The sequence below is a fragment of the Haliotis cracherodii genome, unplaced genomic scaffold (genome assembly GCF_022045235.1).
Source record: "Haliotis cracherodii isolate W230 unplaced genomic scaffold, xgHalCrac1.p SCAF_19, whole genome shotgun sequence".
In the NCBI taxonomy this organism is placed as follows: domain Eukaryota; kingdom Metazoa; phylum Mollusca; class Gastropoda; order Lepetellida; family Haliotidae; genus Haliotis; species Haliotis cracherodii.
The window spans coordinates 8,451,590-8,468,652 of record NW_027266274.1 but is presented as its reverse complement, the minus strand read 5'-3'; the positions used below and the strand labels follow the sequence as shown (position 1 = coordinate 8,468,652).

Below are 17,063 nucleotides of genomic sequence, written 5' to 3'. Positions count from 1 at the left end.
ATAAAACAATATAGGTATATCATAACTGGTTCAAGGATCATGATATGATAAACTATATAAGTGGGGATAGTAAATTTGAATTTTATAGTTAACATGAATATAGTTCTGCCCCATGTTTTTATCATTGTGATATATAAGAGAAATTGAACACAAGAAGGTTTTTAAGGCCATATATCTACTCTCTTCTCAGAACATGTGAAAAGGTTTGTGGTTGTCTCTTCATGTTTGTTTCTCCCATTATATTTCACAATCAATGTCAGTCGTACATGATGACTTCAGTTAAAATGAGCCATCATCATATGAGGTTTTACCCAAAGCCAATTAAACATGACTATGTAAGGACATATGTACACATACTATCACTAAAATGTGTGACCTATAGCTATGAAAAATATCATTATATGATTGTTTAACAGAGGTGATTTCTATAATGTTCAATGCAGCTCATTTTCTCAGTATCAACTTACTGGGGTCGTCTTTGTACAAAGTCAGTAGAACAAAAATTAATGAAGCGAGGAACATGACTGGCTCTTAGTCATATTCTCATACGTTAACATAACTCCATTATACCAACGCGTTGGCATGAAATGAGAACCTCAAGGTGGGCCAGATGGCCGATAATCAAGATCCTTCAAAATAAATCTTAGCATCAAATGCAAGCAATAATACTCATCTCTCATACAAAATAAGGACATTTGTCAGAAGCACGTGAACTTGAAGATATGTCAGCAGAATTTAATACTTTGGGTTTGTAATTACCTCTTCTATAAAAAGGACAGTTTGCAGAGCAAGGGATAGGTACATGTGTGGGTGACTGTCACAATGAACATCGCCTTGGTGTCTGTCCTGCTGTTGGTGGTTGTTGCAGCTACCCACGTCTCTGCTGCGGACAGGTAGGTTACACTTTGACATACTACTGTTTAAATTCATCGTTTTTAGGTAGAGAATGCATGTAGTTTACGCCGCAGACAGTATTATCCAAGCTACGTCACAGCCGCCTGTATGTAATCAAGTCGATCGTGTCACTGGTTGAGCTCATGAGTATCGAGTCACACCGTCGGGGCACGATGAAGCACAGTCAGATCTCTTAAGAGTCAGATCCGGAATAGGGGCGGTCGGGTAGCCTAGTGGTTAAAGCGTTCGATCGTCACGCCGAAGACCCGGGTTCGATTCCCGATATGGGTACAATGTGTGAAGCCCATTTCTGGTGTCCCCCGCCGTGATATTGCTGGAATATTGCTAAAAGCGGCGTAAAACCATACTCATTCACTCACTCAGATCCGGAATAATGCATAGCGTAAGGCGCGAATCGGCTACCATCAAAATTAGCACAAATCAACTCCACCGTATTGTACAATGTCGAGCTAAGGAATCTGAAAAGGTATGATCCTATGAACGAAATATACATACTACCACCGTGTAACCATGCATTCCACATGTTGTATTCACTGAGAACAAATTAAAAAATATATTAAACAGGTTTATCTCTGTTTGGATCTCATGTAATAAACTGAAACAGGTTTTGAAGAATAAAATGTGTTCCAGAAAATACTGCGACATGATTTCTCTTGAGGTGCTAGGTGTTCTGAAATTAATACAAAGAAAATAATTGTATGTCTCGAAGCAGTCAATGAAAGAAATTGATAAAAATCCCAAGCCCAGTGCCAGAATATTAATATTATTAGTCTCTTATTATCCAAAGACATTGTTTTAAACATATTTTATTGACATTCAAAGGCAAAATCATTTTGGCAAACGCTGTCCAACTTAAAACACCCTTTCCATAAACATACACAGACAGCGGACTGTGGTGTAAATAATAAGATTGAGTGAGTGAGTGAGTTGGATTTAACGCCGCTTTTAACAGTATACCAGTTACATCATGGCGTGTCAGCTTAATGTGGGAGGAAAGCCCGAAGTGATGCAGGTCTCAGTCGTTAACCACGTCGGTGAATCCAACGAGCACGGGTATGGTGCTGACAAACCTAGAAACATAATCGGGGCGACCCGGTATTCGAACCCACAATCATAGGTTTCTGGCGTGCCCAAAGGTCGCAACTCTTCAAAGCGAATCGCGGCGCCTTAGCGACTGGGCCACCAGTGCCCCGTAATAAGATTGAAATCAACAAAATACATAAAATGTTGTTGTGATGAATACTGTACACGAGTCATCTGGAGTGAGGTTGTTAAACATCAATGGTGAAATAGGAGATGTTTATGGGGATAAATCGAATCCATTCTTTTTGCTGACAAAATATATTTTTGCACACCTTTGATATTATGTATAAATTAGAATGAAATGTCACCAAAAAAATCCTCTTTGTCAAATGGCAAATTAACAAGTATATAGAGGTTATCACGCGAGTGTGTTTGGGGATGGTAAATATTAGGAATAAACATTGTATTTAGCGAGCCTTCTCGAGCTAAATACATAGTGTTTATTCCTAATACATGATATTTACCATCCCTAAACACACAAGCGTGATAACCTCTTTATCATATAATGTCATTCTTCAATTCTGTGATTGAAAATCGCTTCCCCTCACTCACTCACAAACATTACCGAAACATTGCGAGTTTTCCTGGAATGCGCGCATTAATATTTATTACGTCACAGGTTAGGTGATGTGTCAGTCGGACAGTGACAGTAGCCAGTGTAGTTCAAACTGAAATCTGTTTCTTATACACTGGCGAAGCAACATATACGAAAAACAACAATTGTTTTTACTTGCCTTTCGCGACAATCCATCGGTCTGTCCGCTAGAGTAACTGCCCTTTGTCAAAGGGAAGCTACTCTAACCCTAGTCTATGAGACATCACGGCCACTGATTGTTCACAGTCGGCCTGTTCTGTCATAACGTTAAGAAGTGCAGTCAGATGTACACACAGCGCCAAAACGAAACAAGGTAACAATTCATACATATTTCGCCTAAACCCAACTATTTGTGGAAAAGGTTTCAAGCCGCAGAGGTCTACAAGCACAGATATGGCTTCTGATCCTGCTTGGCTAGGCCTAGTGCCCTCGCAAAATTGTTTCGAAATTTATATATATAATTGTATCAATTATCCCTGTAGTTTATCCAGATTTACGATGGTTAATTCTGACTCGATCGCCGAATGACAAGTGCAACGCCATGTTTGTTTATAAACACTGAAAGTAGTCCCTACTTGACCTTTGATATTTGCATCTCTATCCGCATATGACCCCAACGGATATCGTTTTTATCCGTTGGCTTTATCCTGCCGAGAAACCTACCCATTATATGATAAAGAGTATATATCCGTCATGTCTACACAGTTCGTTGTAGTGGTTTCTTTCAGAATTCATTCACGGATGGTCCAGTAATGCTAGGCGCGGCATTTCGTCTACCTCGCTTACGGCAGGACATCCCGATAGGCCATGATATTACTGAAATCTTGTCTGATGAAGCGGCGTTAACTCTATCTCACTGTTTTATACAGGTGTTCCTACCTGCAGTACTACCTGGAGGCGTACACGACTCGATGTGGCTGGCGCGGTTGGGGCAGGTGTTTGAGATACAGGTAACTCGTTAATGTCATAACCTAACGTCAACGATATGGTTGTGATAATATTGTGTATGCAGGGTTTCACCTAACCAGTCCTTGTTTTAGCAACATTAATGCCGAGCGCCAGGCAGTGTAACAAAACGTACCATCTTATAAGATATTTTGGTATGACGCGGCCAGGGATCGAGCCCCCGACCTACCTCTGTCCAGGCAGACGCTCTACCACTTAGACCACGGGGGTAGTCACAAGAAAGTGATAACAAAATAAACATGAACATTCGGATTATTGTTGTTTAACGCCGCACTCAGCAATATTCCAGCTACATGACGGCGGTCTGTAAATAATCGAGTTTGGACCAGACAATCCAGTGATTGATATCATGAGCATCGATCCACGCAATTGGGATCGATGACATGCATCAACCAAGTCAGCGAGTCTGACCACCCGATCCCGTTAGTCGCCTATTACGACAAGCACAGTCACCTTTTTTATGGCAAGCATGGGTTGCTGAAGACCTATTCTACCCCGGAATCTTCATGGGTTTACATGATATTGATGTGGTATTGATGTGGTAATATGTATTTTATCAAATGTCACAATGTCATCATCGTCTCTGTGAACAAATTTAAACATGTCTATATTGAGAAATTATGTGTGCTTTTCTAGATACAAGACGGAGATACGCTACAAAGACTGCAGTAAGTTTCACTTAAGAGTCTATATATACCTAGTTATTTATCTCTCACTGAAACATTAATATTTCATCTTTTAATTTTTTTTATTTATTATGATATGATTTCTCATAAAAGTAATCTATAAAGTTTGTAATTATGTCAAATTAACGAATTGACCAACATGGAATATAAGCTTTAATAGCCACGGTAAATAAAACGCCATATTTGAATATATTAAAATTCAAATAATAACCAATATTTATAACAGTAGAATAAGCGTCATTAGAACAGTTGCTCCAATGAGATCGATCTATTCATTATTTGTATAAACGATCTGAAGTTCATTGTATAACATTGAACTTGTTGGCTGTAAGTATTATGCTAGTGACGATACAAGGGATTGACAAGTCGTTCGACAGCTTGGTGTTTATTGAAGTAAATGTTCGCAAGTCGAAAGGAGTAACATTGATCTTGCAGCACATGGACAGTGGTCATCCTGGTCTGCCACCAGTGAGACGCAGTGCTCGGAGACGTGTGGAGGGGGTGAGAAGGAGATCACCATGGACCGCACCTGCACCGCACCTGCCCCAAGCAATGGGGGACACAAGTGTGCCGGGGGCTGCCGTAAAGTAGACGTCGTCGCATGTAACGAGCAGCCTTGCCCTAGTGAGTTCACGATAGCTACACCTGGACTGAGTTTAATATTTTGGTTTACGATGTAGTTGATTAATTTTCCAAAGGGGCAGAAAACGAAACATAATACAGCGTCATATTTTTTGGGGGGTATTGGCTTTTGACTTTATGAAGCATATTTTCAATCACTGGATTTTAACAAAAGAATACTTACTGTTGTATGCAAACTGTATAAGTGGGTGGTGTTCCTTTTCGCGCCCCCCGAAGATCCGGGGGTAGAATAGGCCTTCAGCAACCCATGCTTGCCGTAGGAGGCGACAAACGGGATCGGGTGGTCAGGCACGCTGACTTGGTTGATAAATGTCATCTATCTAAATTGCGTGGATCGATGACCATGATGGTAATCACTGGATTGTCCGGTCCAGATACGATTATTTTACAGACCCCCCCGTCATATTGCTGAGTGTGGCGTTAAACAGTAATCAAACAAACAAATCATTTTCGCGAACACATGGCGTTATCACTGATTTTCAGTGATCCGCTTATGTCATTTTCACCGCTAATTTGCCCTTTACGCCCCATATCATCCGTTTCGGCAAATAATCGAGACTGATCATTTTCTGGCGTTGATTTTTATATTTCAATATTATTGACCACATTTTGGGAGGGGTCAACCGCCGTCATATAGCTGGAATATTGCTGAGTGCGGCGTTAAACAGCAAAGCAACCAACCAATTTCTTGAGTTGGGGTAGAATAGGTCTTCAGCAACCCATGCTTGCCGTACAAGGTGACTATGCTTGTCATAAGAGGCGACTAACGTGATCGGGTGGTCAGACTCGCTGACTTGGGTGAATCATGTCATTTTTTACCAATTGCGTGGATCGATGCTCATGATGTCAATCACTTTATTGTCTTGTCCAGACTCGATTATATACATATCGCTGGAATATTGCTGAGTGCGGCGTTAAACAACAAACAAACAAAACTTCTCGAGTTACAATTTTTATCTAAGCTGACAAATGTCTGTGTTGGAAATGGATTTACTCTCTCAATGACAATTCTTTCTATCCATCAAACATAAGCCGGGTAATTATGATGAAAAGAAATTCATCTGAACGCCTACTTATTCAGTCTATGTTATCGTTATGTCGGCAGTAATTACTATGCTGTGGTGGTAAAAGAGATTGAGAGGTCGTTCGACGGCTTGGTGTTTGTTGAGTAAATGTTCGAAAGGAGTAAATTGATATTTTGAATGCAAATTGATATACCTACTCTACAATCACTTTACAATTTTAGACGTTAATTATACGTATCGTCGTTTAAATGTTCATTTTAGGTGAGATATATAGTCAAGTAGAAATGATACACAAACCCATATTACCTATATGGCATTTTGGATGGAGACGATGTACTTTCAACTACATCTGCAAAACCGACCCGTGAAGATTCCGGGGTAGAATAGGTCTTCAGCAACCCATGCTTGCCGTAAAAGGTGACTGTGCTTGTCGTAAAAGGCGACTAACGGGATCGGGTGGTCAGGCTCGCTGACTTGGTTGAAGCATGTCATCGATACAAATTGCGTGGATCGATGGTCATGATATCAATCACTGGAATGTCTGGTCCAGACTCGATTACTTACAGACCGCCGTCATATAGCTGGAATATTGCTGAGTGCGGCGTTAAACAACAAACCAAACCAAAAAACATCTGCAAAACCAAATATTTTTTTCATTACTTCTATGAGCCTAAATATGTTTTGGTAAGAAAAAACCATCATCGCAACAATGTCATGTTTAAGGCAGAGCATTTCCTTTTATCAGCAGTCTAACGCATTATTATTTATTTCAAGCATTCTCTTTGACAAACTTTTTTTTCTCATAAATTCCCTGGCGTGTCTATTATGCCCTTCTCCTAGGGCTATTACCTGGTCTGGTACCCGTCTGAAAGTACTTATGGCTTTTGTTGATGAAATTATTTTTTGCATCAAATTTACTTTATTTCTACATCTACGTAGATTAATAGTAATCTGTATAAAGTTTTGCCTTTGATTTTTTCCAATAAACATTAAGTGGGGCACAAGAAATCTGTGATCGTGGGTTCGAATCAGAGTTATGTCTTATCATATTTTAAAGTTTGTCAGAACCATACATTCAGTCGTGGTGTGAAAGCGTGAAAGACCTGTATCACATTTGCTGTCACACCCAGCTGCCACCACGTTATATAGCATAAATACAGTTCAAAATGGCGTTAAACCAAAACATTCACTCAGTCTCACTTACAACATTGAGGGTGAAGATCCGGGATAGAATGGGTCTTCAGCAAACCATGCTTGCCGTAATAGGCGATTATGCTTGTCGTAAAAGGCGACTAACAGGATCGGGTGGTCAGGCTCGCTGACTTGGGTGATGCATGTCATTGATCCCTATTGCGTGGATCGATGCTCATGAAATCAATCACTGGATTGTCTGGCCCAGACTAGATTATTATCCCCAGCCGCGTCATACCAAAACAAGGACTGGTAGGCTCGGAGTCAGTATACTGTGTCTGAGTGGGGTATTCGTGTTAAACTGCGGCGTGGTATCTCAGTGAGCTAGCATTATAAATCGGCATCAGTCCGGACTAGTACAAGCAGCCACACACATACACGTGCATGCACGTCGCTATATAAGTGCAATAATCTTGGACTCGACGTTAAACCCCATTTCACCTCACCGTCATTAACGTCATGTCGACCAAATGTTACGTCCAGTCAACCCATTTGCCCAGCACGTAGTTCAGAACTATGAGTTCCAGGTTCACAAAGCACGTCCTCACAGAGCTCGTGTTCTGGACATTGTTCTGGAGAGTCACATCACCAGACATGTCACTGATCGATCACCTTTGGAATGGACCCATGAAGATTCGGGGTGGAATAGGTTTTCAGCAACCCATGCTTGCCGTGAAAGGTGGCTATGCTTGTCGTTAAAGGCGACTAACGGGATCGGGTGGTCAGGCTCGCTGACGTGGTTGATGCATGTCATCGGTCCCAATTGCGCGGATCGATGCTCATGAAGTCAATCACTGGATTGCCTGGTCCAAACTCGATTATTTACAGACCGCTGTAATATAGCTGCAATATTGCTGAGTGCGGCGTTTAACAACAAACAAACTACAACATTTAGGTGCGATTGGGTAGCCTGGTGGTATAAGATTTCGCACGTTGTCGACCCAGGTCGAGTCCCCTAAGGGGTAGAATTTATTGTGATGCATGCCACCTTGAGGCATCCTAGTGTTACCATCGAACACATATTTATCGGTAGCCTATTCCACCCGACAAATGAAATCAATACAATTGTAAATCATAATTCCGGCTTTGCGCTCATTTTGCTGTCATCATGCCGCATTACAGTTGACGGTGGGTGGTCCGAGTGGGGAGCCTGGAAGGGTGGGGACTGTTCGGCCTTGTGTGGAGGGGGAACCATCAACCAGCACCGGAAGAGGTCCTGCAACAACCCCGTGCCTCAGTTTGGTGGCGCCGACTGCTCTGGTGTCGACAAGGAGAACGGAACGAATACTTGTAACACAGACGCATGCGGCGGTAAGCGACATCAACGGATATATTTTAATGAAATTATTGCCGGCTTATGAAGTAAAGAGGTCTATATAACTTAAAGCTTGAGTGTAAAGACTGATCTAGGTTTGTAGGTGTGACTGTCCTTATTTCTTTACCTCACGTGATAACAAACGCATAGCTGTTCAAAGTGTTGGTTTGGATTAGTCTGGTTGTTAAAGCATTAACTAGTTACGGCGAGGACTCGTATTCGACCCCCTCAAACACTTCAATGCAATGTCGACCCGCTGTGATACAGTTTGAATATTGATATATATGGCGTAAACACTTACTCGGACTGCCAGTTATGATTTCTGGTTCAACTATCTCTACGTCAACATATTCTCAGTAATACCTCCGGGTTCAAGTATTCTCCGCTTCAACGTATTCCCAGTGAAATTTTCGCTTGTAATTATTATTTCTATAAAGTAACACATGATTTTCAGATCGATGTCCCGCTGGTGAAATAAAGTACCACCCTCACGCTACCGACGGTACACGCTTCTACCAATGCGCTCACGGAGTTGCCGTTCGTAGGTCATGCGGGCCTGGCACCATTTTCGACGCCAGCATCAACGTCTGCAGCTTCACCGCGACTCCGGCGCCCGTCCCTCCCGTCACCAGCTGTGACCCCTCCCTGGGGATGTTTCAGCGCCACCCCCGGGACTGCTCCCGATTCCTGATTTGTGTGGAGGGCGGCCGCGTGTATGAGCAGAATTGTCCATCTGACATGAAGTGGAACAACGACATCCAAACCTGCGACTACGCTCACAACGTCGACTGCTAGGATGATCGTCACACGACCCCATGCACCCACGACTCAACCGTCAAACCGATTTCGTTCGACAATCTTTCATGAAAAAACTAATCGCTATTATTCAATATAGTCATAAATAAATATTCAAAATAATATAAATTGTTGTTCGGGAGTGTGGTTCTTCTATATCTAATATCAATAAAGCACTAACAAAATCTCGTTGTGAGTGTTTTATTTTCAAGAGATCCAATACAGTATCTTAATCTAAGCATATTTATTTGATATATGTTTCAAGGACTCTTCCTTGAATAACACAAATCATCTCTACACTCTTAACACCCGTGCATAACTTAGTGGTGAAAGTGCTCGCTTGTCACGCTGATGGCCCGGGTTCGATTTCCAGATGAGCTACACACTGTGAAAAATTCATTCTTGTAAACCTTCAAGTCTTACTTACTCCTCCGCTTAATGAAGCATAGAATGTCAGGACATTCGACATTCTCTTTTGTAAAAAACACCACAAACACGCGCTACAAGTACAAATCATAAAATTTGGAATGCTTCATTTTCTGCGTGTAAATGTCATTGAAGTCCTTTGTCTGGACAGCAGTAAACCAGTTCTTCCAGTCGCCAGTGATGCCTAAAATGATGAAGGAATAATTTTAATAAAAGCGACAAAACTCTTTACATATTCATAATAACAGTAAATGAAAGATACAAAACTCTTTACATACTTAAGAGAAATCTCTGCCGAAGCAGGGTCGATTGTATTACGACTATATCGTGAGCATGTGTTCATGAATCACTTTCCAATAGTGATGATACCAGAAATGATATCCTGGTGACACCGTCACAAACACATGCAAAGGCAAGTGCATTATTCACCTAAGATACCAAAGGAATATGTGGTACCAGTCAAAGTAGGGAATTGCATCGGCCAATATCGTTGTTACTAATGCGTCAAGTTTGTAAATGTCCTCCACATGTTTACCACAAAACTTTAGGAAAGTTTCTCTGAGGCCTTGCATGTTGTGGACAGCCTTGATCAAACAACGTCTGAGGAAGAGTCGCATGACGCTCTTTGAAATCTTGTGGAAAGAGCATGCTCGATTGTAGCTCAGCGACTCTGCTTGTCGTAAAAGGCGACTAACGGGATCAGGTGGTCAGGCTCGCTGACTTAGTTGATGCATGTCATCGGTCCCAATTGCGTGGATCGATGCTAATGATGTCAATCACTGGATTGTCTGGTCCAGACTCGATTATTTACAGACCGCCGTCATATAGCTGGAATATTGCTGAGTGCGGCGTAAAACAACCAACCAACCAACCAAAATTTGTGAAATGTAACCATCAAGGACTGAAGCTGCAGACTATGCTATCACAAGCAGAGTCAAAAGTACGATTCCGACTATATCATGAGAATTTCTTTAAGAATGACTATCAAATAATGATGATACCGGGTGTTCGGGAAACGTTTAGCGTATCCTGTCCCACCGGTGGCAACCGTAACAAACAGATGCAGAGGCATATTAAACATCGGTGTTGGTATCTACGAGAACAATATTGCCAACGTTATTACATATCAAAGTATATTTATTATTAATCTAAAATGAGAGATATTATTTATTGTCATACTGACTATAGGTTCATCAGAGGTATGGGATGTTGTGATTTGAAACCCCAGACACATATGAGAATCGTATCTCGCGAACAACTGGTGTCATTACAGATTTTCAGTGATCAATTCCTCTAATGTTAACCGCTATGTTGCCCTTTACGCCGACTCGAATCTGTTTCAAGACTGGTTGTCCTCTGGCGTTGACGTTTTGTATATTACTGTGAACGATATGTAAAGGAACCCCTGCCATTTCAGCTATTAGAAATGACCATATTTGTTGCACGAGACACAGTCACTGAATAGCGGATAGAAAACTCGCTCAAACTTAGCACATTGCACACGCAAAACATGCCGTTCACGTTGACAGATCCTGGTTAATGACACGTGCAAATAAACGCCACAACCACATGGTTAATTGGTCGGGTACAAAGGAAAATTACTAAAATGTGTACATGGCGTATTAGACATGATTGCTCGGAATAGACATGATTGAAGCAGGCCAATCACAGAATGCAGTTGTCAGATACTTGAGTTAATCTAAAAGTGTGATATCCCGACTGATGGAACGATATGGGCAAGATGGGGTTAAATTAGGGGGTAGCGGAAGGCCTACAAAGACAACTCCCAGGCGTGATCGAGATGTACGCAGCATTCCCTATCAGGCAACTGTCTAGGAGCACCAAAGGTCCGGTGGTGGCAGCATCATGGTCTTAGCTGGCATCACACACGACAGTAGGACGGATCTGATGGCCGTGCGAGGGTGCTTTGTTTGTTGCTTAGATGGCCGTGCGAGGCTGCTTTGTTTGTTGCTTAGATGGCCGTGCGAGGTTGCTTTGTTTGTTGCTTAAATGGCCGTGCGAGGTTGCTTTGTTTGTTGCTTAACGCCATACTCAGCTATATGACGGTGGTCTATAAAAAAAGAATCGAGATGGGACCAGACATTCCGGTGATTGATATCATGAGCATCCATCCTAGCAATTGGGATACAAATACATGCATCAACCAAGTCAGCGGGCCTGGCCACACGATCCCATTCGTCGCCTCTTACGACAAGCATAGTCGCCTGCTTACGGCAAGCATAAGATGCTGGAGACCTATTCTACCCCTGATCTTCATGGAAGGATCAACGTCATGTCGACCAAATGTTACGTCCAGTGTTCAACCCATTTGCCCAGCACGTAGTTCAGAACATTGAGTTTCGGGTTGACAAAGCACGTCCTCACAGAGCTCGTGTTGCAGTCGACTGTCCGAGACTGCTAGGCGCCAACAGCATTATTCTGGACAGCCACATCACCAGACATGTCACTGATCGAACACTTTTGGAATGTTCTGGGCTGATTGGTTCTCAAGCGACCCCAACTTTCCCAGAATATTCAACACCTTTGGCAGACCTTACGAGGAAAATGGAGAAGGATTCCAGCGTTTGATTTTAATTATACCCATTCGATGTCGTGCCTGCATCAATGCTCACATTGGACATAGACCAGATATTGATTTTACTCAATCTCATTAAAATCAGAATCTAAGTTCTCGCTTCCGCAAAATAAATCTGAGGACATCCCATTACGGGTCACGTCAGAACGACCTTTCGCGAATTTTGACCGACCCCTGAAACGAATAACCAGAAGTCTATATCAGCCAATGAGATTGCAGCTTTCTCGAGCTTTAAGGCACTCGTTTCAACCTGGCGACTTCCATTTCAGACTACACTTGAAACATATGTTGACACAGTTTTCGATTCAAACATTCCGGAATTTCTAATATATTGTTGCGATTGTATTGCAGAACTTCCCACTACTGTGCAACGCCTCCTGCGTTCAAATTTTATCCCGCGGAAGCGAGAGATAGACGGAATCAGTCCGTAACAGTCGTTCGGAAAACCACGTGTTAACGTTTTCGAGGTTCAATGATTAGAAAACACATTCCGACTGTCACTTTCATGATCTGGTAAGCGGCGCTTTGATTGGTCGGATGAAAGGTCGTTCTGACGTGACCCGTAATGGGATGTCCTCAGATCTTTTTTAGCGACAGCGAGAACTAAGATCAGATTTTAATGACATAGGATTTTACAATACCATTTCTGAATAAATCTGAGGGTTCCTTTTAATATTGTTCCTATAGACTGTCATGACTGATACTTCACAGAATTATACTTACCTTTTCTGTAGTGGATGGCCTCACCATCTCGTTTTTCAGCAATGTCTCCCTTTGCTGTCTTCATGTGTTTAAAATCAGATTGAATAGCTATGTCGCGGACTAGCTGATCTGGACACTTGATGTTGAGAAATTCTGAAATACTCTTTATCACACGGAACGGATTCTGAAATATATCAAACACCAACAGATGATTGACTATAGGCCATACCAGAGAAAGTAGCATTAATTTGGTGACTGATTATGTGGAACAGACTTTCAAATTTTACCTATTGTTTAAATTTTCAAAAGGCACAGACTGAGGATGGGATTCTTTGGAAAAACAAAATTGTACCAGAATTTACTGGGAAAAGATTAGCCTTAGCTCCTACTCAGACATAAGATTGGAAAAAAGTGTCTGACAAAATATCCTGTCTTTAACTACGTTATTAAGAGGCCGGATCCTTGGATACTTGGCGACAGGGATTAGACTGGGTGTCCAGGTCTCTGCTGCTCATCGTAAGTGGTTATAACTAAATCAGATCGAGTGATTAATCCTGTGTAATCATATACCGATTACAGACTGAATGATATATACTACTTAACATTTGACAGTGACACCTGTGTGAATCAAGAACTAGCGGAAAACTTATAAGTTGAGCAGTAGTTGGAATACTGCATCTTCCCGAGGCAAGAGAGTTAACTGACTTTAAAAGTCCAGTTTCCACCCTTGCCGAACTAGGCTGGGATTCCTGGGCTTGATCGTAACGCCACCAGTGGTTATTACGAGTTAGGTCCCTTCTTAGCCTCTCCTACTGACCAATCAGATTCAGTCACTTTCATTTGTTTCAAACAAAATGGCGGCGCCGAGTCAAGACGATCTGATCGATAATCAAGATCTATATTGTGCTAAAACGAGTCTTACATCGCGAAGTGCATCAAATCACGTGAGCACCTTGATTAAAAAAATGAAAAGGTTTGGAAAATGTCTGCTGACAACGAGTTAGCGGTGCACATGCTTTGAAAATCCTGCAATCGATCGAAATCTACACGACAGTTTACGAACCTGATTTCGATTTCGTTGCGCGATTTTGATTGGACTATGCACAGACTCGTTAGTCCAGCCAAAATGTAACTCCATAATACCAGCCTAGTTCGGAAAGGGTGGAAACTGGACTTTTATAGTCAGTTAACTCTCATGCCTTGGGAAGATTGAATACTGTAGTGTAACATAACAAATATACCAATAGTCGCATACAATAAAATTTTCGTTGTGTTCGCTGAAATTCCTGCATCCTGATTGGTCACGTATTATTGCATTCACTTCCCCAACTTTTGTAAGAATCCGCTATACGGATTCATACAGTTTGCAAATCGGTTTTTCAATGAACCGAAAAAAATGCACAGTCAATCCTTAAATAAAACTGATTAGAAAACGTAACTGAAATTCACCAACTCCTCACTAAATCATCCATCCTCATGAATTCAATAATAACGGCATGATCTTAATACCCTACACCTGAACTTGCAACATCCCCACCTTCATATACGAAAGACACATCCCTCAATTAAACGTCCAAGACCCATAACTAAAAGTCCAAGGTCCCAATTCCAAAATGTCCCCATGACTCTAGTGTTATTACTTTACTTCCCTCGCTCACCCTTAACCCCTTAATGGGGAATAATATGATGGACATGCACTTGTAAATTATTCATACGTTCATATGCGAAATCGCGTCCTCTTTAAATCTCGACCATCATCATCTTCATCATCATCATCATCATCATCCTACCTGTTTGGTCTCTTCGTATCTGACAATCAACACTGGATGGTCGGACTCACTCATAACTTTCTCCCAAGATATAACATCATCGAACCAGGAGCCCCAGGCAACTACAACATAATTTCAAAAGTGTATTCATATATCCATACTTCAGATCTGCAACGTAACTGATCAATCCTAATACCAGTCAATTGCAATCATGGCGATGTCTTATTGATCTGTATGAGCTAAATGATAGATTCGACTATTACTTTATACGAGGAACAATTACGAAAAATAAGATTTCGATTATATGATTCATACTGGCTTCACCTACAGAAATATCTCCCCTGCATAACAAGAATAAAACAAAAACGGATGTCCCACATTTAACAAAATGTGACAACACTGGATATTGTCATATTTGTTTCCTTTAAAATATATTCCATTAATACATCCACTTTCTCTGTACTTAGAGAAATAATCACATTGAACTACATCCAAATCAGAAGTCATTCTAGTTTTGCTGCTTAATGATTTTAAAAAACAACAACCAACTAGTCTCAGTATATGCTAATGTCTCGCCAGAGTTCAAACCAATAGCAGTCTATTAGGATACCTTTTCCCTCAACCGAAGCTACCAGGTATTCATCAAATTCAACCATTGTGCGTTCATTTGCCCTATATTGATTCGTCACAACAAATCGAGACACGATCACATCCCTTGGGTCTCGCATCAAGTAGATAATCTTTGTTTTCTTCTTTTGCACTTGTGTTGGCAATAAGTGATACTGGACATGCGTATTCAGAATCCTTGGTGATGGGAGACAACTCAGAACCTCTTCAGGTTGCAATTCTAGCGTCTGAGTCTCCTTTTCATGAGGACTTAGTTCCGCTTTTCTTCTTATCAGCATATGGATCAGTTCAAATGTTAGATGTGTTCCTGAAATTTGAAACACAAGTCGTAATATCCAAGATACCTCGCAATGCGAACACGATGTGAAAGAGTTTGAATGTAACCGCAACTTTGATGTCTTCATCCTGGAGTGTTAACATCTATCACGTATTAGATGATGTATTTGGGCCTTTTCTGTCGTAATAACAAAACCTTTTCCATATTCAAAAGGAATCTCTGCAGAGTCGACCGTACGGTTATGGATATATCATAAGCTATTGTTTATGCATCACTATTTAAATAGTGATGATAACAGGTGTTCCCGAAAAGGTGAGCGTATCCTTCCCCACGGGTGGCACCCGTCACAAACACATGAATTGCTCACCTGGAATAAACATGTCTTTCTTTTTTAAAGCTTTACTGGGGCCTTGAATGCTGTGGCATTGAACAAACAACTTTTGAGCAAGAGTAGTGGTGTGACGCTCTTTGAAATCTTGTTGGAAAGAGCATGCTCCATTGTATCTCAAAAATTGTGTTAACACCAAAAGCTGGAGCTGATGGAATATTGCTTGATATGAAGGGAAAGGTGACTATTGGAAAGTTGAAGTCATAACTATAAATCAGCAGTAATCATTCGGATTCTTTGCACGTCCACATGGATTAATGTCAAACACATTTACACCAGCAAGTGGGTCATGTTGCTCTATATGACACGAGATGATAGCAATGAACACAAAGGCGAGGACAATTTTTTGAAGATTATTCATGCATCGAGGTTTTAGATTTAGAATTAGTTCAAACTGTGGGTCCAAGTGTATATCTCCATACCTGATCTTGCGTGGCCACACACCAGCACATCATCGTCACGGATGTTGACGTTGGTAATGTTCTTCACGGTTTCCCCATTGAAACTGTCAGGAAAGTATGTTCCATCTACGTCCAGTAGTGTGTAGGGGTTCCCTTTGCAGTCAAGTAACGTTCTCAAAGACATCTCCACGACGATATCTAGCACTTGAACATATTAAATAAATGAAAATGTAGCACTCAGTAATTAATATTTATAAGGGACGTGCCATACGGGAGGTTGTATGTAACATGGTGTATTTTACGTATACAAACAGGAACGGATAATGGAATCAGTATATATTGTTGAAGTTCATTGGTTCAGTACATAATACTATACTGAAAATCTTGAAATATTGATGCATCTTGAAAAGGAAATTCTACGAACAGGGTTGGTTGGTTGGTTATTTGTTTAACGCCGCACTCAGCAATATTCCAGCTATATGAGGGCGGTCTGTAAGTAATCGAGTCTGGACCAGACAATCCAGTAATTTATATCATGAACATCGATCCACGCAATTGGGATACGATGACATGCATCAACCAAGTCAGCGAGCCTGACCACCCGATCCCGTTCGTCGCCTCTTACAAGCATAGTCGCCTTTTACAGCAAGCATGGGTTGCTGAA

At 41.3% G+C, this 17,063-nt stretch overlaps 2 protein-coding genes across 2 annotated transcripts; one reads left to right on the top strand and one right to left on the bottom strand.

Moving 5' to 3' along the window:
* The first annotated feature begins 822 nt into the window (after positions 1-822).
* Positions 823-9,213, top strand: LOC139466602 (uncharacterized). The gene is made up of 6 exons (XM_071248192.1): positions 823-893; positions 3,463-3,543; positions 4,196-4,227; positions 4,681-4,869; positions 8,226-8,414; positions 8,873-9,213. Exons 1-6 carry the CDS (start codon positions 823-825, stop codon positions 9,211-9,213), a joined length of 903 nt encoding a protein of 300 aa, XP_071104293.1.
* A 500-nt stretch (positions 9,214-9,713) lies between these two features.
* Positions 9,714-16,583, bottom strand: LOC139466762 (sulfotransferase 6B1-like). Its single transcript, XM_071248427.1, has 5 exons — positions 16,421-16,583; positions 15,317-15,640; positions 14,728-14,828; positions 12,959-13,121; positions 9,714-9,823 (listed from the first exon to the last, which is right to left on the bottom strand). Exons 1-5 carry the CDS (start codon positions 16,581-16,583, stop codon positions 9,714-9,716), a joined length of 861 nt encoding a protein of 286 aa, XP_071104528.1.
* Between the last annotated feature and the right edge of the window lie 480 nt (positions 16,584-17,063).